Here is a 24,717-nt window from a genome sequence, read left to right on the forward strand (position 1 = left end):
TACAATTCCCATCACCCCTGACCACTGGTCCTGTTCGCTAGGGATCATGGGAGTTGTAGGCCAAAACATCTGGCGGGCAGCAGGTTGGGGATGCCTGGAGTAAAGCATACATCAACATGCTACATGTCTGGGTAAAGTAAAGGTAAAGGGACCCCTAGGCACCCACACTTTAAAAGGGTAAAAGGTAAAGGTAAACGGACCCCTAACCATTAGGTCCAGTCGTGACCAACTCTGGGGTTGCGGCGCTCATCTCGCTTTATTGGCCGAGGGAGCTGGCGTACAGCTTCCGGGTCATGTGGCCAGCATGACTAAGCTGCTTCTGGCGAACCAGAGCAGCGCACGGAAACGTCGTTTACCTTCCCACCGGAGCGGTACCTATTTATTTACTTGCACTTTGACGTGCTTTCGAACTGCTAGGTTGGCAGGCAGGAGCAGGGACCGAGCAACGGGAACTCACCCCAGTACAGGGATTTGAACCACCGACCTTCTGATCAGCAAGTCCTAGGCTCTGTGGTTTAACCCACAGCGCCACCCACATCCCTATATGTCTGGGTAGGCTTGCCTGGTGTCAATAAGAAGGGAGTAGGTGCTGCCACAACTAAATATCAATTTCTTACAAATGTGCAACAGGTATTATGCGGCACCTTTAACGGGGCCAGTTCTACAGATCAAAGCTGTCAAAGTGGGCATATATGGGGTAAGGTAAGGCAATCTGATAAAGAAACTGGCCCCAAGTTCTTAAGGGCTTTAAAAATACTAACACACTTGAACCTGGCCCAGCAGCAAATTGGCAACCAGTGCATATCTCTGAGCGCAGGTGTTATATGCTGACAAGGCCTCACTTTTGTCAGCAATCTGACTGAACGGCAGCTTCCGGATCAGGTGCCACATAAAGCACATTCCACTATTCCGTTCTTGAAATAACAAATGCATAAACTACTGTGGCGAGACTCTGCTGGTCCAGGAATGGTTGTATTTGCCATACCAACTGCAGTTGGTAAAAGGTACTCCTAGCTACAGAAACTACCTGCACCTCCAGTGACAGAGTACCTGCCAGACTGCAAACCTGCTCCTTCAAGGAGCAGTGCAGCCCCGCCCAGAGCAAGCAACTGACCAATTTATTGGAGGTGGGAACTGCTCACCCACAGTGCCTATGTTCTGCCAGGATTTAAGCTCACCATGTTCTTCTTCATCCATCTCACCACTGCGTCCAAGCAATGCCCCAGGGGCTGTGCAACCTTTCTCAATTAAGACGCTAAGGAGACATAACATACCCATGGCAATGATCCCAATGATCACTCCCAGAGGTTTCATATAGATATTAGATAGCACTGGGGGGCGGGGGCGGAGGGAGACAGTGTCCTGCAGCACAGTGTAATTTAGCTGTCAAGGCGCTGAAAGGCACTCTCCCCATACTACTCTCCAGATTTGGTGCCCCCAAATGGCGCATTAAGAATGTGAGGAGAGCCTGGCCGGATCCGGCCCAAGGCCCACCTAGCCCAGCATCCTGTCCTCACAGGATGATGAAGGAAAGCCTGCAAACAGGATGGCGTGCGATGGGAACGTCATTCTGGACACCACGGAAGCCATTAACGTGGCACGTTGAGAAGGCCCCCGTTAAAACCCTTTGGGACCACGGGTTACCTCCACGGATCCCTCCAAAGACAATGCTATTCCGCTCTGGCTGCTGGGTCGCCCCTCTCCCCCGTCTCGGGGCTGCTCCTTTTCGTCGCCTCTCCTCGGCGAGCTCGGCCTGCTCTTCTCTTTCAAAACGTTGATCACCAGCTCTGCCCCGTGCCGCCTGGGCGCCTCTTGGCGTTCTCCTCCCTGCCGCGAAGGCGTGTGCCCTCCTTCCATGTAGGCCATGATCTCCCTCCATGTCTCCCTGGGGAGATGGCCTATCCATTTCTCCAGTCCTCTCAACCCCATCGAGAAATGTGTTTTTTGAAGGAACGGGCGCCTTCAAGCTCTCTTCTAGGCCTTTCCTCCTTTACAGCCTTTCCTCCAAGCTCTTCCAGGATTCAAAAAAGCTCCTTCATTAGAAACCAAGGACCCTCACTAAAAATGGCTCATTTCAAGGAAAGGCGATGACAAGGGGGCGGGGGGGGGACAGGTTCTTTTGAGTCTTCTCAACCCTTCAGTCTTTTAAAAAAATAACTTAGTTATATACACAATATAAAGGAACGCTTAAGGCTCCCTTCATCTTCTGAGCGGTGTTAGAAGAACTGTCTCTTGGGAGGTGAGACGTCAAATTCACAGCACCCCCCTTTTTTTGGTGGGAAACGTACAAAAGCCTGTGCTAAACTCTGAGGAGTCCCTGAGGGGTAAATAGGAAGGCCCGCCTGTTCCCATAGTAACAGGCCTAGTGGCTTGTTGCGAACTGCCCTGAGCGCTACTGTAGATGATGGGCAGTATGCAAATTTAATAAATAATAATAATATTAAATAGTAGCTGCTAGTGGATACATTAACCCTTCAGAAAGACGGAACACTTTGCACTTGCTTCAGATGAAATGTACGCTTGAAGTTTGCTCAGAAAAGATTCTACTAGCTTTGGCCCATCATGCAGCACTGTTCATAGTTAAATCCACCCTGATCACACATTTACACAGAGAAATACAGAGTGTTGGTCAGGTGTACATACAGTGGTACCTCAGGTTAAGAACTTAATTTGTTCTGGAGGTCCGTTCTTAACCTGAAACTGTTCTTAACCTGAGGTACCACTTTAGCTAATGGGCCCTCCCGCTGCCACTGCACGATTTCTGTTCTCATCCTGAAGCAAAGTTCTTAACTCAAGGTACTATTTCTGGGTTAGCAGAGTCTGTAACCTGAAGTGTCTGTAACCCGAGGTACCACTGTACTTGGAAGGCGTTTTTAAATTTGCTGGGCTATTAACATACATCCAATACGCCTATCTTTATATGATAATATATGCAGGCCTGATGTGAAACAGAGACATGTTTTAATTCAAAGACATATAAAAAAAACACGATTAGAGACTTGCACACATTTTTTTTTTTTAAGTTATGAACGCAGAGGCAATATATTCATGGACCAGCACTGTAGAGATAGTTTAGCCCATGCATGTTGACAAACTTTAAATAGACTTGGGTGGCGATTTCAGTTATACACATACTCGTATCTTTTATTTGTTTTCTGACTATGTTTAACATAATCCAGGTCTAGGGAAAGTCTTGAAATAAGTGTATGTGTGCATTAACTAGAAAAGGGACTAGAAAAAAGTTTGCATGCTATCTGGATATTCTGTATGGTCATGGAAAAGCGTTTTACTGTCCTAGAAAGGTCCAAAGGATGATGTGTAGCAGAAAGTTTTCTACTATATGTGCTCCCACCCAGGGCTTATCCACACTTCCTCTTAGTCCCGCTGCTTTTTTCTCAGTGAAAACTGCTCTTTAGCCCTCAATTGGAGCAAATGGCAATTCGTTAATTAAATCATGTTAGTAGTTCAGCTAGTTTTAGATATTGAGATGTTTAATCAACCATGTGGCATACTTGCATTACTCAATACGGTTGAAATCCATTATGTAAACATGTCAAGTGACTGAAAATAATATTCTGAAATGCAACGTTTTTTTCATGGAAAACCTACAACACTGATTGAAAGAGCACACGTTTCTCAGTATCCTGCTCTCACCTTTGAATGGGTCGGCAGAGTGTGATCAAACAGCATGTCTTATGAACAGGCTGCATTATGCATCTTGGCCCCATTCTACACAAACTTTAGAATGACATGAGGGTGATCATTTATTGTATTTGTTGGCAATGTCGCCCTATTTATTTGCTATAGGATCCTAGAACTACACAGATTAGGGTTTAAGAAAAAAAAAGCAAAGCAAAGCAAAGCAAAACAAAACAAAACAAAGCAGAGGCTCCTAAAAGGGTTCAAGACATACAAATGAACACAGTACAGGAATACTGTTGTTGACAGAAACCACATTCATGGGTTCTGGAAAAAGCCATGGGAGAGAGACTGATGTAGTCACATAACGTGTAATCAGCTGACTAAAGACACAAATAGGACTTTAAACAGACATAAAACCAAATGAGGACGCTAAGCTATAGATGGTTACAGAAGCACAAGACAGATCTTTTTATTCTGTTTTTCCACAACCCAACCCACAAAACATTTAAAGTTCAATTTGACAAAACTATCAAAATAGATAAATAAAATCAGCACCAGCATCAATCTATATAATATTTTTTTATAAGAAACAAAAACAAAAAAGACTTAACCTTTCTCCTGGAAGACATTCCTATTTCAAAAAGGAGTTTCAAAGGGAAGTTGCAAGTAAGGAAATGGTTTGGGCCCAATTCTGAACATCTACAGAAAACCTCAAGCTGCCAGACCCCAACGTTGGGGACGGTGGCGGTATACACATTAAGTGGTACTCCTTCAGACATTCTGACATCCTGCGCCCAGATAATTTAAAGGCAAGTAAAGCTCAAAATAAAAGAGAAGGGCAGCACTCTGAAAACTCGAAGCCAAGTTTCAAAATAATGCTGAAAATACAAAAATGGGTCAGAAAATGCAATACACACAACAATACAATATACACTTTGGCATATCACCTCAATCGGGGCAAATATATTTCTATGCCATTTAGTGGTACCATCCCATAACATGGAGCTATGCACCAATGCAATTGAGTGTGCTGCTTGGATGTTGGGCCGTGAGATGGAGCTGTCAAGGCACTTGCATTATGTTTTGTGCTATCTATATGTCCCTAATAATATACTGAGCACTGCTTGTTAACGGGTGATGTAACTTTAACTCTGGATGTGCAATCAAGGAGTTTTCACTGCTATTTCCTGCCTCCTCTCCAATAACCAGCACAAGTTTCACTAACAAGCCCTACTATATTCAGTAAGATTTTCAGAAGTGAATATGCACCACTTCGGAAACATGTTGGGAAGCAGTTTATAAATATCGACTAGTAGCCATAAATTCAATGAGTAGAGATGTCTGTTATTTGCTTGGTATCTACAATTGGGTAGGCTTTCTGTACATTTTTTGCTTCATCACAGGGTCAACACATTTTTGTTGACCACACTTGCCAACCAAAAATTTGTCATGGCCAGGATGGCTCCTCCTGCCCCCAGGCTTGTTCCTGATCTTGTACTTCAACTCTGAAACACAACAAGAGATGAAAGGAAGTTCTCCTGGTCTTTTCTTAGGCCCTAGGCTTGGGGCTAGAAAGGGGAGTGGGTCAGAAAAAAGCTCCCACCCCATAACATTTCAAAAGCTGTAGCAGGGTGGAGAACAGATGCTTTCTCTGCCTCTGCAGTCAAGGGAACTCCAACATGAGAATGCTTGGGTGCAGAGGTGGAGCAAATTCACACACCTCCACCTTAACTTGGAAGGGAGAAGTAGAGAGACATCAGTTTCTTCTGCCCCTACATTCCTGGACACTCAAATCTAGGAGCACCTGTGAGACTCGGGGGCAAATCCACACACCTCTTCCTTTTCACTTGGAAATGGAAGGGGGAGGTGCACTGCCTTATTGTCTTGTCTCTGTGTCCAGTGGGCATTTCAGGTGTGGAGCGCATGCCAGATCAAGTCAGCAAATGCCTTGCCTCCTCCATCTATCTCTGAAGCTTGAGATCCGAGACAGACACTGTTATGGCTGTTAATAAGCACAGAGCCAAGACCAATCCAGGCTTCAGTTGGATAGCTCAGTTGGTACAGCATGAGACTCTTAATCCCAGGATCATAGGTTTGAGCTCCACATTGGGTAAAAGATTCCTGCATTCCCTCGTGGCATTTTCCAACTCTATGATCACAGAAATGAAGATGGAGTAGGGTTCATCTCCTTTCTGGATCTAGGTTTGGAAGAAGCCTTTGATACATCTTGATGGCCAAAGACTAACTCCCCTTTTCTCCATGGCCAGGGTGGGATTATAGAAACTTGGTCAGTAAGCAGAATGCTGCAAGCAGTGGGTGCTCATAAAGAAGTCCAAGGCAGTATTATGGTGAAACCTGACACCATGCTAGTAGAAAGTACTGGTTGTCTAACCAAATAACCCAAGTTATATAGTCTCCTGAGCAGATACCAGTTTAATAGCCTTGCCACTGCATTCCGCAGTGCTGAGTTTCCAAACACTTTCCCCACAGAGTGCCCCAAAGGAGTCTCCAACCTTGATGTTACCAGAGCATATAAACTATGTACATGCATTGTAATAAATCAGCAAACGCTACAGATGCCATCTGCAAATTAACTAGTATGGCTGGTAATGTTGTAATGCATTGTGTTGCAAGATGAACATACACAAAACCCTTTCATCCTTGTATGTTTTATTGGTGGGTAATGAAGCGCATTCAAATACTGTCTGGTCACAATGGCGGTATAGGCCTTTGACAAGAATACCATGCACTAGCTTTTAGGCTATTGTTGTCATAAGTTTGAAATCCCAAAGCTGGTGCTTGTGGCCATTATGTTACCTTCACCCACCCACCAAGGCTCATAACCCAATTTTTATATTTACTTAATTCATATTATTATTTTTGCTGGGGAGATGGGTTGCCTACTTTTTTGTCTATGTTTTTTTGGTGTGTGTGTGTGTGTGTGTGTGTGTGTGTGCTACCTGGTTTTTTTTGGGGGGGGTGAGGGGTGTGTGTTTCTGAGCATCACCAGTTGTTGTTGGAGTTACTTGAATTTCAAAAGGTTCCCCTGGGCCTAAAAGTGTCAGGGAACTTTGCTTTACATAGGTGGTAATTATTTTAAAATTTTAAAACAAATGAGGCATGCAATTCCACCAAATTAAGAAGCCAAATAAATAAATAAAATCTTCTAACATTGAGATGGCACCGGCACAACATATCACATGTTTCAAGGACAAGTGTGATCTTGCAACTATTGTTAGGTAGGTAACCTGCTATTCTTTGATGAATACAGCGAAATTATCACAAATCCTCAAAATCGACAAGGCAGGGCTGTCCCCAGCTCCCACTGTTTGCTTTAACTGTGCAACCACTAGCCATATGCTTGAGGGAACTATAGCAGTCAAGATTGGAGCTTTAAACTGATTTGGGGCTCTATGCTCATGACATGCTAATTTTTGCAACTAGCTCCATGCAGTCAGCAGTGGTCCTGAAGAAAGAGTTACGGAAATTTTCACTGGTCTCTACCTTGAAGGTGAACTTCTTATTAACGCCTCCCTTGGGGCCCGAGTCAAAAGTCAGGGTGGGACATACAGAGAGACGAGCAGTGGAATGGTCTGCAGGCCATGAACCCGTACAAGTCTTTGTCAAGTCAAACTCAAGACCTCTCTCTAACATTTGTATGTGGCTGGTACCTTACTCCACAACAGCCCTCCTTTGTGCATCTTCACGGTGTTGGAGGGGCTGCCACGTAGTGGGTATGTATAAACACATGTGGCAGGACTGCTCAAAGATGGCTGTTTTTTGGAATGTGTTCACTGACATCTCTTGGATAACTTAAATAAACTATTATTTCTGCACAAAAAGCTAAGAGGCTTGGGGGTTTCCCCACAGGCCCCAATAGCTGTAGGTTATGAGAAAGCTAGAGCAATAATCCACCAACGAATTTGGGATGTGGAACTGCAATGTCACGTGAGCAATGTCACCCAGCAATAAAAGACAATGGGAAAGAGGGTTCACCGCAGCAAAATGTCTGTCAAAATTACAAATACCTAAATACAGGCAGTCGCTTACCCTTGCTAGAGTCAACCCCTGTGGCTTGATGAAGGTAGAAACAGTCTCTTATGCCTTCTTACGCTGTCGTTTCTATGGGGATATACGCTTAGCATTTAACACCCCTGATATACAAAAATCTCTAAATGGGTCCGAACTTCAATGTCTAAAATCCCTGGTAGAGGACAAGATCCCAGAGATCACGCCAAAGGTGGCCAAATTCTGTGCGACTGCCATAAAACCTAGGGAACAAGCTGTGCTACCATAATGACTAAGGCCTTAAATGAAAATTCTAGGTTATATTTTAGTGGTTAAGATTTAACTTACATATTTTAACTGCTGCTATATCTGTATTGCCCCTGTTATACCCAATTGCAAATTCAAATGTATCCCTATCGTGTTTTATGACTTCCTTGATATTGAATGCGAGCTGCAACTGGTCTGTGACCGAAATTAATAAATTCTATTCTATTCTAACTATTATTCCATCTTTCTACCTGGCAGTTTTGAATCTTTTTATGGAAACATAACAGGATTTGAAAAGTAAAGGGATTGTATTGCCAAAATACTGGAAGACCTTTAGCCTTAATAATTTGAATTGCTGGTAATCTGGGGTTTGACAAACTGCTCTTCTTAAAAAGATATCTCATAAACTAAAACTATTTGAAGGGTAGAAGTCAAATGACCTATCTATCTATCTATCTATCTATCTATCTATCTACACACACATACACAGCATGGTTCTGTTTGTTATATGAATATTGAGTACCCTGTACCATGTTCAGAAACAATGAATACAACCGCACAAACCTATATTGAGAATGTGATATGAGTTATCACAAGCTTATTGAAGTACTACCTAGTATTGTTCAGTTTAATGGATTTCAGTATAAAAAACATTAGGCAAAGGTGGGGAATATGACAAGGTAAGGGACAAACTGACAATATCATCTAATAAAAAATACAGCTGACAAATTATGCAAGCATTTGTTAAGCCACCCTTACCAGTTGCTCTACAAGTTTTATGGTTACCGAGCATAAAGAATTCTTGTTCCACTTAATTCAACTGGTGATCCTGTGTACCATGGAAACTGAATATGAAGAAGCAAAGTAGGCCATAAAAGAGACATGTAGTCAGACACATTAAGAAGTTTTCAAACATCACAAGTGTAAAACTGCCTTGTGTGCATTTCACTAGACATATTTTAAGTGGAGGCAATCCCTTGAAGATGTGGCATTGCAGTGCTCCATGTTTTGGGATAAAGCCCTACTGCCATCCAGTTTTGTCATACCTGCAAAAGGCAGCAAGCACCTAGAAAAACCCATTGTTTTAAGATGGAATTCTCCCTTTTGCTTCTCGTGAAAGGTCCCATGTCTTGGGGTTCAACACTGCCTGGTTCCTTCATAGCTCACAACACCCACACCAACTTATGGAAAAGTCAGTGGCGAAAGGGTGTTGCAACTCACATTTGTGTCAGTAAAAGCATGGACACAGATTCCTGATAGTACATCTAGTGCAGCAAGAAGTGTTTAAGAGATAGAGATAAAAACCTAACCAACTCATTCAACTTTAATGAAGAAGCTGGCTTGGCACGCTAGGTACTGTAGTATACAAGTCTTCTGATACAAGCAGTCCCTAAACTCTAATTAAGTAAGAATTAATTGATGAAGAAACTAATTAATTAATAATTAATAATTTAAGAATACAAGGTGTACTCTTTATAAACTAATATAAAAAATATCACAGGCAGAGGCTTACCCATGATGTGAAATGATGCCGGAGTCATGGGAAAATAGAGGCAATTTAGCTACTAATACAGTTTATGGCTTGGAGAATACAAGGTATACTCTTTATAAACTAGTATAAAAACAAAACACAGGCAGAGGCCATGATGCAAAAAGAAGAACAGATGCCTGAGTCATAGGAAAATAGAGGCAATTTAGCTACTAATACAGTGGTACCTCGGGTTACAGATGCTTTAGGTTACAGACTCCACTAACCCCAAAATAGTACCTCAGGTTAAGAACTTTGCTTCAGGATGAGAAACGAAATCGCACGGCAGCAGTGGGAGGCCCCATTAGCTAAAGTGGTACCTCAGGTTAAGAACAGTTTCAGGTTAAGAAGGGACTTCCAGAACGAATTAAGTTCTTAACCCGAGGTACCACTGTATTTAAATAATGTTACAGAAATTATTATAGTGACCCGGTAGAACAGCCACGGGAAGAGAGAAGCCATATTCAAGCTGGTCCCAGGCAGGCCAAGGGGTCTCACTTCCTCCATAGCTGTCAACGTTTCCCTTTTCTTAAGGGAAATTCCCTTATTCTGAATAGGATTCCTTGCAAGAAAAAGTTGACAGCTATGACTTCCTCCCCTCTCCCACAACCCTTATTGTCGTACAAATATCACTCCAAACTCTAGTGCTTCGCCTTCTCATCTTCAATAGGCAGTGATTGACTATTCACTTATCTACTTGTTTCTAATATTTTTGATGGCGCGGTGTCTTTTCTCTTGAGCCATTTGAATACTTAGATACAGAAGCAAACTCTCTCAATGGACTTCATGACAAAGCCCCGCTATATAAAGGGGAAAGGCAAATATATAGACCTTCTGCAGCTCACAGTGAGCAAAGCAAGGCAGATTATAACAACCCTCTCCGTTTTTTAAAATTAGGTTTCTATGCTGCCTTTTCTTCCAAGGATCTCAAAGTGGTGTACATGGTTTTTCTTCTCCCTGTTTCGCCCCCACGACAGCCCTGTGAGGCAGGTTAGGCTAAGAGATGATGACTGGTCCAAGGTCACCCAGTGAGCTTCATGGCTGAGTGGGGGTTCAAACCCTGCTCTCTCAGGTCAGAGTCCATCACTCTAACCATTACGCCACAGAAATGGAAGGGGGCGGCTGATGCTGCACTGTTACTAACCTCCCTCTGTGCCTGACACGCAGCCCAAACTCAGAATGCCATAGGGCACGGTGGCAAGCCAATGTGCCTCTGCCACCTGGGTTTGCCTCTGTCCTTCACAACCCAAAAAAAGGTTGTTACCATGACCTTTTACTCCATAGGCCTCATGCTACATCTCTGAGATGTAACAGGAGGCTTTTTTTGTGGGGTGTGGATCTGCTCCTCTCTCAGGCTCTATAGCTGGGAAAGTGGATGGTGGGATCAGAGGAAAAAGCTCTCATCCCATAATACTTCTAAGCCGGAGAGGGTGCAGAGAAACAGATGCTTTCTCTGCCTCTGCACTCAAAGGGTACTCCAGCGTAGGGAAGTTTGAGCTCAGGGACACAGCAAGGCGGATTTAATAACACTACTGTTACCCACGAGTTCCCAAGAAAGCATGCAACACATGCTGAGCCCCGATGGTGGTACCAGGAGCAGTGTTCAAAATTCGCCAGGTGCATTTTGCACCTGGCTATTGGCCACTTGCGACCAAATTAAGGTGCCTGGCCACCAGGATGATGCCTCACATCTCTACCATCTGGAGTGCATGCCTGGGGATCCTTGGATCTTGACTCTTTTCACACACTAATTCCACATCCTGTAGAATTCTATCTGTTATATTTTACCGAAACGAATTTCAGAAACCAAAAAGTCATATCGAAATACAGTCATACCTTGGTTCTTGAATCTGTTCCGGAAGTCCGTTTGACTTCCAAAACATTCGAAAACCAAGGCACAGCTTCCGTTTGGCTGCAGGAGCTTCCTGCATTGAAGCAGAAGCAGTGTCGGAGGTCCGGCTTCCGAAAAATGTTCAAAAACCGAAACACTTTTGGGTTTTTGGCATTCATGAGCCAAAACATATGAGTACCAAGGCATTCAAGAACTAAGGTACGACTGTATAAGGCTTTCGAGTCATCTGGCCCCAAAATAGCCACTAGGCATTCCATTTTGGTGACTGTAACCCTGGTTTAAGGAGCCATTTGGCACCTACCGGTAGCTTATATATCTGAATTTCTAACACTGGGTCAAGGGAGAGAGTAGCAGCCTGTAGCTCAGTGAATGTGTGCTGGCGACCTATGGCGTTTGCCAGAGAGAAGTGACGGTGGTGGTGAACTTGGCAAATGGATTCATGTGTCCCTGCGTAAAGCCATCGAGGGAGCAGACAATGACAATTAGATCATGAAATCTAATTTCTCTGAGAGGCAGAGTATACCTGCACAAGAAGGCAGACCACCAAGAAGCCAATCAGAAAAAAACAAATGGAAAAACAGGATGCATGGAGAAAAACAGTAGGCTCTGGCTCATTCCGTTAATCCATTTCAGTTTCCAAACACAGTCTGCTCCTCACAGGTAAGCACAGAGAACGTCAATTAAAAACTGTCCTATGCATTTTAAACTCACCTTGTTACAACATTAAGATAATCCTTAACAATAAGAGCCACAAACAGATTAAGAGAGTTGGAAGGACTGGCTGTACATAAGGCAGTTGCCGGGCCTCTCTTCATATCTCACGAAGGCCATCAGCCCTCTGGGCAGTGATCACGTTACACTTTTATTTTTGCACATAGCTCTTGCGAAAAGAAAACTAAGTGGTTGCGAAGGTTTCTTCAAACCTTCTTCCCGGCAGTCTGCGGAGTTATAAAAATTGGTTGTATAACTGTAGATGCCCTACATAAATAGCTAGTCCCTCCTTCTGCTTTGCCAAGCCCTCATGACAAAATGATCTCTTGTGGGGGCAGGTTCCACCTGTAATTGCATTAGGCAAAAAGGGAGACAAAGACACCTGTCGTATTTAAACAAGCCACCATCTGAACTGAACATGTCCATTGTTGCATGTGCACCAAAGGCAAAAAACAGCAACTAAAAATAATGGGAGGAGAAAAGGAGTACGGTGGGCCTGCCATGTGTGCAAGGGTTCGGCTCTGGGGGTTTTTGCACAAAGGCAACATTGCACAAGCCAGGAACCCCCAAAACTGCCCTCCCCATGAGGCTGTTTACTGGGGTCTGGGAAGGTGGTGTGAGAGCTCTGGGAGGGTAGGGTTAGTACCTCTGGTGGGAGGGGGGACCACACATCATGCTTCTTCTGGGGTAATTTGCCCACCTTTGGTCCCCATCCTGTATTCAGCTCTCACCTGTGGATCCTAGATGCAGCCAGCATTTGACAGTGGCCACACCACAGGAAACAACTTCAACTGGCTGGCTAAACCATGTGAGGGTAGACGATAGGCCTCAAACCATCATTTAGTTAGGGACTTCCCCTGCATGAGTAGACGGGCCCCAGTGGATTGAGCAGATCAGACCAATTGTAGGTCCAATTGTCAAGAAGGTAGTTTCTGCAGTGCTGTAGAGGGAAGTGGGTGGCAGATGGGGCTCGTCGACCTGGGAAGATAACCCATCTTGGAGTAAGAAAACTTTGATCCTAAACCTCTGCTGCCTTGCGGCTATACAGTGGTACCTCGGGTTAAGAATTTAATTCGTTCTGGAAGTCCATTCTTAACCTGAAACTGTTCCTAACCTGAAGGTACACTTTAGCTAATGGGGCCTCCTGCTGCTGCCATGCCGCCGCCACACAATTTCTGTTCTGATCCTGAAGCAAAGTTCTTAACCCAAGGTACTATTTCTGGGTTAGTGGAATCTGTAACCTGAAGCGCCTATAATCTGAAGTGTCTGTAACCCGAGGTACCACTGTACACATTTGTGAGAAAGGCTTTGGGAGTAAATTCTGAGTAATAATATCCGCTGCCTTGCGGGACATCTTCGGGAGAAGAAAAGGCTAAGGAGTAAACTCTATGCAGATCCAGAGTAGAGTCTCTAAGGTGGTTGGATGGTGCCATGTGCGCCTCCTTCTGGCAACTCCTGCAGCCAAGCTGGTGCCAAACGTATTGCTCTGCTTCCCTCTGGACCACATCAGTGAGGCTGAGAGAGGAGTCTTGTTGTCTAGGCAGCCCAGGACCTCCATACCCACTGCCCAGGCTTGCACCCCAGAAAGGTCACTTTGGTGCTGCTAGCGCAGCAAAAGAAATGTGGGAGGCAGCCGCCACAAATTATAAGCTCTAATCTGATTTAATCTGATTGGCATAAAGTACAAGTGCTATCAGTTGCTTTTGGCAGTGGGAGAGCTCATCATGTCTCAGCTTAAGCCAGGCAGCCTTAATATTGACCCATCGCTATCTACCTGAAAAACTGCACGAGGCAATAAAGAAAGAAAAGAAACAACATACAGATGGCCATCATTGACTGTGAGTCGAAAATGTTCAACTCTTTCATCAACGCTTTACAGGAGACCAGACTTTCTTTGAATGGCAGGCTGTGAGAGGAGAGCTATACCTTTTTCTGGCAAGGAGCACATCCTGAAGTACCACATATTCATGGCATATGATTAGCACTAATGAACTTCCTGTCTGCAACAGAACTGCCAACTGAGGGTTCAGAATGCTTGCTTTCCATTCATCTCTCAATCACTTCCAGTCCAGTTAACATCTTGAGCATTTATGCTCCCAGTATGTGCTCTGACATACAGTCCAGAGACCTATTACACGAGGAACTAGACCAGGCTGGTCGCGCCTATTCCTGCTAGGAGATTTCAGTGGCAGAGTTGAGAACGATCATCACATATGAGACAACTCTGTAGGTCACTTTGGCATTGACAGCATGAACGAGAAAGGACAAAGGCTGTTTGAACTGTGCTGCTTTCACAGCCTTTGCATCACAAGCATGCTCTCCTCTATCAAGGCAAAACAGTGACTGTCCTGGAGACATCCCAGGTCACACCGTGGGCTGGACTTGTCACCAGGTGATTGGCACTGTTACATGGAACTACCATGATGCAGACTGTGACATGGATCATGTAAGATCCTTCTCCAGCACAGAAGACCCATAGCCCAAAGCGAGGCCTCGAATCAACACTACCCATCAGTCATATCTGAACTTTGTGAACGCTTCTCTGATTCCGTCAAACAAGCACTATTGAACTGCCCCAGAGACAGTGTTGAAGCAAGGTGGAACTACGGTACATCAAAAGAGGCATCCTACAACATGGCTATGTCCTCTTTTGGCAAAAGAAAGCAGCAGATCCTTGACTGGTTTGAGGCTAGCATTCCAGTTGATGTGACTGCTGCATCATTTAAAATGGTATTGGTTCAGTGTCTCAGAGCAAACAATGGGCAAAACCGTTGAGAACAGACTTTCAGTCTAGCCCAATACTATAAAAATGTCAGTTCAGTGCTATAAGGAATGCACCGTTACAACCTTCATCAAACCACCTGCGCTTTAACAACACATTTTCCTTTACGCAACGCTCTAACAAGTGTCACTCAGACTTGAAGCATACACACAGAATTCTGATGGGAAGGGAGAATTTCATTGCGATTTGTAATCACTGCATACTGTACATCTAAAGCTCATGGCTTTTCAAAAATAATCCTGGGAACAACTTTTTACCCCTCTTCAAGCAACAATTCCCAGAACCCTTAACAAACTACAATTCCCATGATTCTTTGGGGGAAAGCCATGTGCTTTAAAGGTATGGTCTGCAGGTGACCCTGCTCTCATCTGAAACCAAGCTTCGGAACAGGAAACAGGGAGTACACAGACTCCAGAATCAGTTGAGTCAACAGTTAGTTATCCTAAAGGCTCACAGAATAGCCAAGGGGCAAAGAAGAGTTCAGAAAGTGTTCTAGGCTTATCAGGAGGTAGATGAAGAGTAGTGCCACACATTATTAGTAAAAGGTTACAGGGAATATCCAAAGTTGCTTTTGCTACAACAGACGGAAACTTAAAGACTAACACATTGTGACATAAGCTTGAATGAACTACAGTCCACATTGTCAAACGTATGAAGTGTTATCCTGAGTTTCAGATAACACGCTCGCACACCAAAGATGGGAAACCCAACAACACCAACTCCTATCCTCATTGGTCACTGGCCATACTGGCTGGGGTTCATGAGAGTTCTAGTTTGGCAATATCTGGAGGACCACAGATTACTCACCCGCAATATACCGTATTTTTCGCACCATAGGACGCACTTTTCCCCCTCCAAAATGAAGGGGAAATGTGTGTGCGTCCTATGGTGCGAGTGCAGGCTTTCGCTGAAGCTGGAGAGCGAGAGGGGTCAGTGTGCACCGACCCCTCTCGCTCTCCAGGCTTCAGGAGAGCCCCACCGCCAGCCCCACAAGCTCGGGGGACAGCGGGGAGGCGGAACGCTGCCATCCCGCTGTCCCCCGACTTGGTTAGAAGGCTGGCGGGGGGAGAAGCATGCTCCTCCCCGTCGCCAGCCCCGCAAACTCGGGGGACAGCGGGAGAGGCGCAGCGCGCCCTTCCCGCTGCCCCCCGACTTGGCTAGAAGGCTGGCGGGGGGAGAAGCCTGCTCCTCCCCGTCGCCAGCCCCGCAAACTCGGGAGACAGCGGGAGAGGCGCAGCATGCCCTCCCGCTGTCTCCCGACATGGTTTGGAGGCTGGCGGAGGGCTTCCTCCTCCCCCAGCCCCGCAAGCTCCCAGAGCGATGCCAAAGCTGCGCGCAGCTTCGGCATGGCTCTGGGTCCCGTTCTGGGGGAGGGGGAAGCTCGGGCTTCCCCTGCCCCAGCCCCGCGTCTCCAGCCGGGAGACGGTCACGGGGGGGCTGCTTTAGCCCCGCGCGCGCTCTCCCGGCTGGAGAGGTGACGCGCGCCTATGGCCACTGCTCCCTGACCTGCTCTTTGGGGCTGGTGGTGGGCTTCCCCCGCCAGCCCCAAAGAGCAGGTCGAAAGGAACCTGAAGCCTGGAGAGCGAGAGGGGTTGGTGCGCCTGAACGCACCTTAAACGGCACCTTGTTTTAGAGCAGGAAAACAAAAGGGGGAAAATTCTCCCACTCTCTGCGCAGCGCTTCCTGCCGCTTCGCTGAAGGGGCGCTGGGCAGAGAGCAGAAGATTTTTCCCCCCTTGTTCTCCCTCCTCTAAAACAAGGTGCGTCCTATTGTCCGGTGCGTTCTATGGTGCGAAAAATACGGTACCCAACCGGGGCAGGAGCAGCAAGCAACAAGGACAGAAGGAAATGAAATGCAGAAAGGTATAGGCAGTGATGATTATATTATACTGGAAATATCCACTACATCCCAACAAACTTCCATTAAGCAAAAAAAAAAAAAAAAAAATAGCCAGGGGTGTATGTTAAATTTGATTGGCTGCCTGTATCTCCCTTAAGGCAGATCAATAGATTTGCTGAAGGATTTCTTTCCTTGCATAGAGTCCTCTCCCATTGTTCTGCTGTTGGCTGAGCCCAGTATCAAAATCCTGAACCTCTCAGACTGAATGGAAGTCACCCAGAACATCCCTCCACATAAGTTGCACAAGTATTCTTCCCTCCCATCTTCACACTAAGGTTTTATGCCAAGCAAGCAGGAGACACCCATAGACACTCCTTGGACAAGGCACTGGGTGCGTCTACTTAATAAGCATAGCCGTGTATGCAGTTCACAGTAGGAAGAGACTCTAGATAGGAAGTTTGTGTTTGGAAAGCCTCCAAGTTTGGAAAGCAATCCAATCAACAGCTGTTCTACCACCATGGTATTTTGCTTCTTCACAAGTAAGAAACAAGATACTATTCAACAAGCAACACTAGTGTATGAACCAACACCTTATTTTTTACTTCACTAAACAAAACCACAGCACTTGAAGTCTCATATACTGTACAATCTATTTCTTACCTCTTGAAGCTTTCACTTATTATAAAGAAACTCTGTTTTCACCTTAGGCCCTCCAGATTTTGAACTGCAACTCCCATCATCCCTGACCATAGAGCAGTCTGGCTGGAGATGCTGGGAGTTGTAGCATCACAAGGGCTACAGGTTCCCCACCTTCTGCTTTGGGGGGGAAATGGCTGTAGTTCAGTGTCAAGAGCAAGTGTTTTCATGCAAAGGGCACGAAGTTTCCATCCAATTCCAGGTGGGAAAGACGTGTGTCTGAAGCTCTGGAGAGGTACTAACCAGCATTGCAGCAGTAGTTTTCAGCCTTTTCAGATCTGGGGCCCACTGTTAACCCAAACATGTGTTTGGAGATCACACACACACAAATATGCACACACCATTTATTTGTATGGCAGTATGTCACTGCCACGCATTAGTGACTCCAAACACACTGGTTGAAGACCAATCACATAGACCACACTAAGCATGATGCAGGGGCAACTTCGGTCCTGTGCGATGCCAAAATTCGGCACACATGCCCCCAGCCTTCCATTCTGTTCAATTTGCTACGTCATAGTTGTGACGCCCCCTAGGCTCGGCCCCCAGTGTGGCGGAACCGGTCGCACTGCTCTAAAGCTGCCTCTGCTAGGTGGACCAGCGGTCAGACATGGGAAACTTCCCCATGTCCCACTTTCATCTTCACCACAACCACACAAGCATTGTTTTTTTTTTTCTTATATGGGGAAGAGCCCTCCCTCTATCCAACCCACCCACACCTGCTTCTCAAACTTCAGCAAAGACCTGTTTTGCAAGCTGACACCCGGCAACCTGTTAGAAAACTTTGGAGGTGTGAGAGCTGAATCAGAGGAAGATAAAGCAAAGGAGGCAACTCAACGAGACATCAAATGAGGACAGTATAGTTTAACAAGAACCCTGACCTGGAGTCCAGCTGTGAAACAAACACTGGGACAAATACGTATCACATACAAGTTGCCCCTCATTTTTGCATGCAACAATCAAAACAATAAGACCATCCTGCATTCATATGCTGGGGGCAGGAGAAGAGATGTTTCAGTTTTTTTTGTTTTTTAATCAAAAGCAGTGTTTCAAGCTACTAATAATCATAGATTTGTAGAGTTGGAAGGGACCTCCAGAGTCATCTGCACTGCAGGAGTCTTTCGCCCAATGTGGGGGTCCGAACCCACAACTGAATCTCAGTCTCATGCGCTACCCCCATATGAGCTTCTAGGAGAATAACCATATATTTAAAACAGTATAACAGCTATATGCCATGCCAAAAAACTAATCAGAAAGAGGAGGGCAGGGAAGGGGAGATGGGCCTAAAACAGATGCAAATCAAGCCTTTCTGACCTGAAGATGCTGGGGCGTTAGAAAAGATGAGTTGACCCCATTCCCATGTACAGTGTATTATTTTTAGGGTGGGGGAGAGACAGCTAAATCGCCCCGCTACACACAAGTAGAACGCTTAAAAGTATATGGCTTAGTTTGGTTAGCCGAGGGATCCAGAGTTGGGACCGGAAATGCAAAGCTCACCTTGGTCTCTTTAACCACCCCGTTTTTCTTGCGAACGTCCCGTTTGGATGAGCTGTGCCCGTTCTGGCGGCAGTGCAGGTGTCCATTGGAGAGCGCGTTAGGGTTCGCCATTTGCTTGGCAGGAGAGCCGGCCGCCGAGCCGTGCGGAGGGTCCCGGGCGCTTTCGAAGTCGAGCAAGCCGGAGCGGGGATGAGCAGCAGGCGAAAGTTTCCGACGAGAGGGACCTGCAGCGCAAGAAGGCATCCAACTGGTCTGGCTGGCTTTTCGAGGAGATAGCTATCGCTTCAGCGAAGTCGCAGCGACCGAGAGGCGAGCGGTGGTGGCGGTGGTGGTGCTGGTTGCCTCGGAGAGCGCGGGGCCGGAGCGGAGCCGAGCAGTTGCTGTTCCCGAAATCAGGGAGCAAGACGCAAATCCCATGCTGGGTCCTCCAGGGCACCTGAGCTGCGTGACTCAGTTGGAGTCGCGAAGATCGTACCAACGATTCAGAAAAGGAGGAGAAGGAGAAGAAAGAGGAGAAGGAAAGGGGTGGAGAAGAAGGCGGGAACGCTCCAAAGGCACCCGCCCTGCTCCGCGTTGAGCAAAGCGCAACCTGTGCGCGCCTTTTGATCGCGCGCCAGGAGGGCGTGCAAGATCCGAGTTTACTTATTTATTTTTTTAAATGCAGGGGAGCACAGCGATTGTTTCTCTCTCTTTGTTTTTTTTATCTGCGCGATCAGGATTATGCCGCCTCAGCGTCAGGTTTACGCGTTTGGAAACCAGCCCTTTATTTTGGGAAGGAGGTCACATCCAAAGGTGACACCCGAAATCCTTGGTTCCCCCCCCCCCCACCTCTCTTGGCCCCCTAATCTGCACAGTTGGGTTTCTTCGCCTTTCTGTTCCCCCAAGAGAGAAAGAGGGGAAAGGAGAAACCTACTTCGATAAGTTTATTTGCAAGAAGTAAACACCTCAAAAGCTTCCACTGAGCACCGCGCCCCCTTTTAAAGCCTAGGTCAGTTTCGGGTCATGGCAGAGCTGCTAAACAATAGGCTTAGCTCGATTTCGATGTTAATTCGGATGGCAGGAGCGAAGTTGGGTTCGAGTTGCTTGCAAAAAGCCCGTTGTGCCTTTTTTTTTTTTGTACCAGGCTTGAACTCTCCAGGCGGCATTTCAGGCTTCCCTCGTAGGCCCAAGTTTGGCCTGGTTTGCCTAACTGCGTCACCTAACCTTAACCTACCTCACAGGGTTGCTGTGAAGATAAAATGGTGTGTGTGTGTATGGAGGGGAACCATTTGCACCACCTTGAGCTCCCTGGAAGATAAAGGTGGTTGTAAATGTAATAAATAAATACAAATAAACAGTGAGCAAATGCTGTTGAGGAGTGAGGCCTTTCCCTCACCCATAAGCTGTCAATAGGCAACATTTTTATTTATTTCTTTGAAGCAAGCTATATCCCCGGGACATCATTTCCCTATGTTTCTTAAATGCTACCAGCCTGGCAATAGGGTGTTGCTGGGTTGAGATTTTGGCAAGTGCAATTTCGTCCTCACCAGCACCTTAGGGAAAGCCTTCACAGAATGAAATTCCCCACTTCAGAGGAAAAGAACAGGTGCCCCAAGCCTTGGTATGTTAATTCACCACTTAACGGTTATACGAACATTCTTACTCATTGGAACAAATGAGATGTGTGCCACGATCCTATACATGTGTCTCATATCCTTCCTGCTGAACCTAGTGGGATTTACCCTTAAGCTTAAGTATGCAAAGTTAAGTGCAGGGTTGCATCCTGTGTTTTCAGGAGAATGCCTTCTTGGTACTGGCACCCTCCCTGTGGAACGCCCTCCCTTCAGATGCCAAGGAGATAAAGAACTACATAACTTTCAGAAGTCATCTGAAGGCAGCCCTGTATCAGGAAGTTTTTAATGTTTGATATTTTACTATGTTTTATGCATGCTATAAGCTGCCAAGAGTGGCTGGGGAAACGCAGCCAGATGGGCAGAGTATAAATATTATTATTATTATTATTATTATTATTATTATTATTATTATTCATGGGACAGACATATACTAAACTTGTATCCATCTAAATGAATTAACATAGAGAATAAATATAACAGAAGTCTAGATTTTTAATGGTTCCTCAGAAGTCCAAGGTCTTCAACAACGGAGACACAGTTTAATTATTGGAAACTCATGTACTTCCCAGTTGTTTTGTACTACGTAAAGGGACAATTTATCTGGGTCCCCACTCAAAATGTTTCAAGTTTTTCCTCTTGATTTTTGTTACTCTTTCTGATTTCTATTATTATTTCTCATAGATCATCTTAAAAATCAACTATGAATACTAAGAAAATAATTACACCTGGAGTTGCCATATTCAGAGAGATGTTACATGCCTTTGGAAATTCCTAATGGCTCCTGAAAACGTCGTTGTCATCATTGGCTGACAAAGGTTGCCTCCAGAAATGTAGGAGAAATTAAAGCGTGTACCAGAAATTAAGGTTTGCACAATTAAAGTATATTAAAGTGTTTTGGCATACTACCACAACAAAGACACTAAAAAAACACCAAACTTTGTGATAAGGAAAGTGACATAAATGTACTGAAAAGGTTTTGATGAGCAAATGAGTAACATATAAACACTATTCAAGCAAATTGGGATGAATGCTCATAATAACACAACCTCCACATAAATCAGAACAAATGCTCAATAAATACTAAGGTAAATGTAAAGGTACCCCTACCCGTACGGGCCAGTCGTGTCCGACTCTAGGGTTGTGCGCCCATCTCACTTAAGAGGCTGGGGGCCAGCGCTGTCCGGAGACACTTCCGGATCACGTGGCCAGTGTGACGAAGCTGCTCTGGCGAGCCAGCACCAGCGCAGCACACGGAAACGCCGTTTACCTTCCCGCTATAAAGCGGTACCTATTAACTACTTGCATTTAGGGGTGCTTTTGAACTGCTAGGTGGGCAGGAGCTGGGACCGAAAGACGGGAGCTCACCCCACCATGGGAATTCAAACCGCCGACCATGCGATCGGCAAGTCCTAGGCACTGTGGTTTTACCCACAGTGCCACCCGCGTCCCTCAATAAATACTAGACATAATCTAACCTCTATGTAAACTTGTGCAAGTAAACCAGGATGAATGCTCAACCGTGAAGGAATGCAACCATGCAGTTTGCCTGTGTTACTGTACTGGGTATGTAGTGTCTTAAGGTTCACACATCTGCAGTGTCTACGTACATTAGAAAGTAATATTTACATTAGAAATTAAATGCCTCATGTCTTTCTGTTGCCATGCTTCTGTTGCTATTATTAGGAAAGAAATGTCAAAAGTAAGTGCATTTCGAAAGTCAGGGTTGGGCAGATGTGAAGACATAAGATTCCAAGGTATATTACCTTTTTTCCTGAAGGTATTTAACAATGCAGATGACAAAAGCAAGAAGGCTCTGTGGAATGGGAATATTCATGGTCTTTTCCTGTAGCACAGTCACGCTTAATATCTGCTATTACAAATTAGGTGCCTAGAAACTTCTGGTGAGCACACAGAACACTCCTACCTAATCACTACCTTTTTTTGGCGCGGGTTGCTTTGTTGCTAGTTTCCTAACCATGCTATATCGCATCCAGGCTAATGGGATGCTGATGACAGGGATTCTTCCTACGCACTATTGTATTTATTAGTTTATACTTTCAGATATTCACTTCCCAAATTAACTATGCCCAAGTTCCTATGAATTCCATGATCTTATTCCTAGAAAATTTTCTGAAGGTCTTTTCTCCAGAAGGTACGCAGTTGTGCAATTTTAATTTAATCCAATTGGATAGATTTTAATCCCCCTTTTCAAGAAAGTATCCTCACAAAGCACAATGTGTGAATGAAACAACACATAGCAGCAATATAAAAATGACATAGTTTAAAACTTTAAAGCATTCAAGAAGAGCATGAGACACTTACTCCCAGGGACGTGGGTTCAAGCCCCACATTGGGCAAAAAGATCCCTGCATTGCAGGGGGTTGGACTAAATGACCCTTGTGGTCCCTTCCAACTCTACAATTCTATGATTCTAATACTCATAAAATAGCCATAAAAGCATTCTCCTCTGTTCAGTCATAGAACAATACTGCTGAATAAAAGCAGATTCACCACCTCCACAGCCCAATTAAAATCTTTCCACAAAAGTGGCAGAGAACAAGTGCATCTTCACATCAAAACTTCATTAGGAATTGGATGAGGGTCACCAGTGTAAAAGTCCTTTCCAAGATCCCTGCAAACCTGATAGTTCTCATAGGCTGGTATACAAATTGTATTTCCACAGACCTAAAGTGATCCAGTTATAACCATAAACAGGAAAAGACGGGCCAATACCAACATCTGACACTGGCTCACTGGAGGAAACAGGCAAAAGCCACCACTCAATGGCTGCTTTGGGTAATTGTAGGTTACCTCTGTGTTTACTTATGTATTTACATTGATTTGTTGGTGGAGAACTATGAGGACCTATGCCGTGGGTCAATATTTTTGTGGTCCTGGAATTCACCAGATTTTTACTGTGCAGTTTACCAATGTAAGTTTTAATTTGACAGTGGTTTTTTGTTTGTTTTTTTGTAAAATCATGCAGATTCAAAAGGATATATTTTAATTCTATTGGATCTGATATTCACACAGATCCCATGGAAAAGCAATGTGTGCCTGTGCTGTCTCTCTTTCTGTCTTAGGGGTGTGGAGGGTTTGCTGGGTGGGGAGAGAAGCAACCAGAGTAGGTGATGCCCAAAGCATCCCCCCCCCAATCCAGTTGTGCTCCTGGACCAAAAAGGTTGGCCAAGTGAAATATTTCCTTCTGAACTGGAAGATTGCAGACCCTTCCGCAGACGTTACTAGTGGGTAGATAGACATAAAAAACTTTAAACATGGTGGCTGTTAATGTGGAGATCCAGTCAAGTCTATGACAAATTATGTCCCATGCACTAACATTCAATGGATCCTTCAACCGAGGTTCAGATTTGCTCCGCCGTGACCCAGTGGAACAGGGAAGAAAACCAGTAGAATCACAGACTCGGCACTGAAACTAATCACTCGAAGCAAAAGTCAGTGTGGATGAACCCTAAACCTCTCCTGAACTTTGCTGTCAGATAAAAGTGGGAGTTAGGGCAATCTCAGACACAGAAGTGAAAGAATGTTTATCATGTATGCATTTAGCAACCAAGTCAGATTCATTTTCATATGCACGTTTATATGTGATAGCGTTATTATATTGTATTATTTTAATGGAAGCTGTGTTGGGAATCCTTCTGGATCCATAGGTGAGACAAACATCAAAGAAACGCCTCTTTGTTGTGCATCAATGCAGGTTTCCCCAAACACCTTTTCTTGGTTCAAATTAGACACACACTCCACTCCACCTCAAAACATGCAGACAGAGACACATACCATAGTTTCAGTCATCCCTCTCCCTCTCTTTCTAATTAAAAAAATAAAAAAACCAGGCAGACATCCTACTTGCAAAAAGTTCTTTGCCTCCCAGCACCCCACTCTCCTGTTTTTGGGTAGTCAGTCAGAGGTCAGGGGCAAGACTATGTTTTTTGGCAGTGGTGGTTATTCTGCATTCTCTCATCCCTGTTAACTGTACGGCAGGCTGTGTTAAGGAATCTCAGTTCAACCTTTTGCAGTGATGGCACTGCCCTTATATTGGTAGTCGTGGAAAATCAAGGCTGCCTGGGCCTCCATTACTGTAATGGGTTTAGAGTGGTGAATGCATCAAACATGGCAGCTTAATTTCTGGACACTCATGTCAAGCCCTCCTGTATGTGCCCTGGCACACAATTTCGGAACCACAAGCGCAAATGTCACATTTTTAGGGGTTGAAAGAAACGTGTGAATAGCACATGTTAAAAATGTAATGTGAAACTCTTATTAC

General features: G+C 45.0%; 1 protein-coding gene and 1 long non-coding RNA gene across 3 annotated transcripts in view; one reads left to right on the forward strand and one right to left on the reverse strand.

The window, feature by feature from the left end:
- The window catches only part of SPTLC3 (serine palmitoyltransferase long chain base subunit 3), a 58,996-nt gene extending 39,705 nt beyond the window's left edge, over positions 1–19,291 (reverse strand). The window contains exon 1 of one of the 2 annotated variants that reach the window (XM_081906269.1): positions 18,823–19,291. In XM_081906269.1, coding sequence (XP_081762395.1) covers positions 18,823–19,065 — 243 coding nt within the window. In that variant the 5' untranslated portion in view covers positions 19,066–19,291. Of the gene's footprint in view, positions 1–1,644; positions 2,334–18,822 lie in introns of those variants that run through there. The other variant, XM_081906268.1, reaches the window with a different exon arrangement.
- A 191-nt stretch (positions 19,292–19,482) lies between these two features.
- Positions 19,483–24,115, forward strand: LOC309367316. Its single transcript, XR_014167030.1, has 3 exons — positions 19,483–19,614; positions 21,117–21,299; positions 23,119–24,115. It is a non-coding gene; the product is annotated as an uncharacterized lncRNA (long non-coding RNA).
- Positions 24,116–24,717: the final 602 nt, after the last annotated feature.

This window comes from Podarcis melisellensis (assembly GCF_964234715.1).
Source record: "Podarcis melisellensis genome assembly, chromosome: 3".
Lineage (NCBI taxonomy): Eukaryota > Metazoa > Chordata > Lepidosauria > Squamata > Lacertidae > Podarcis > Podarcis melisellensis.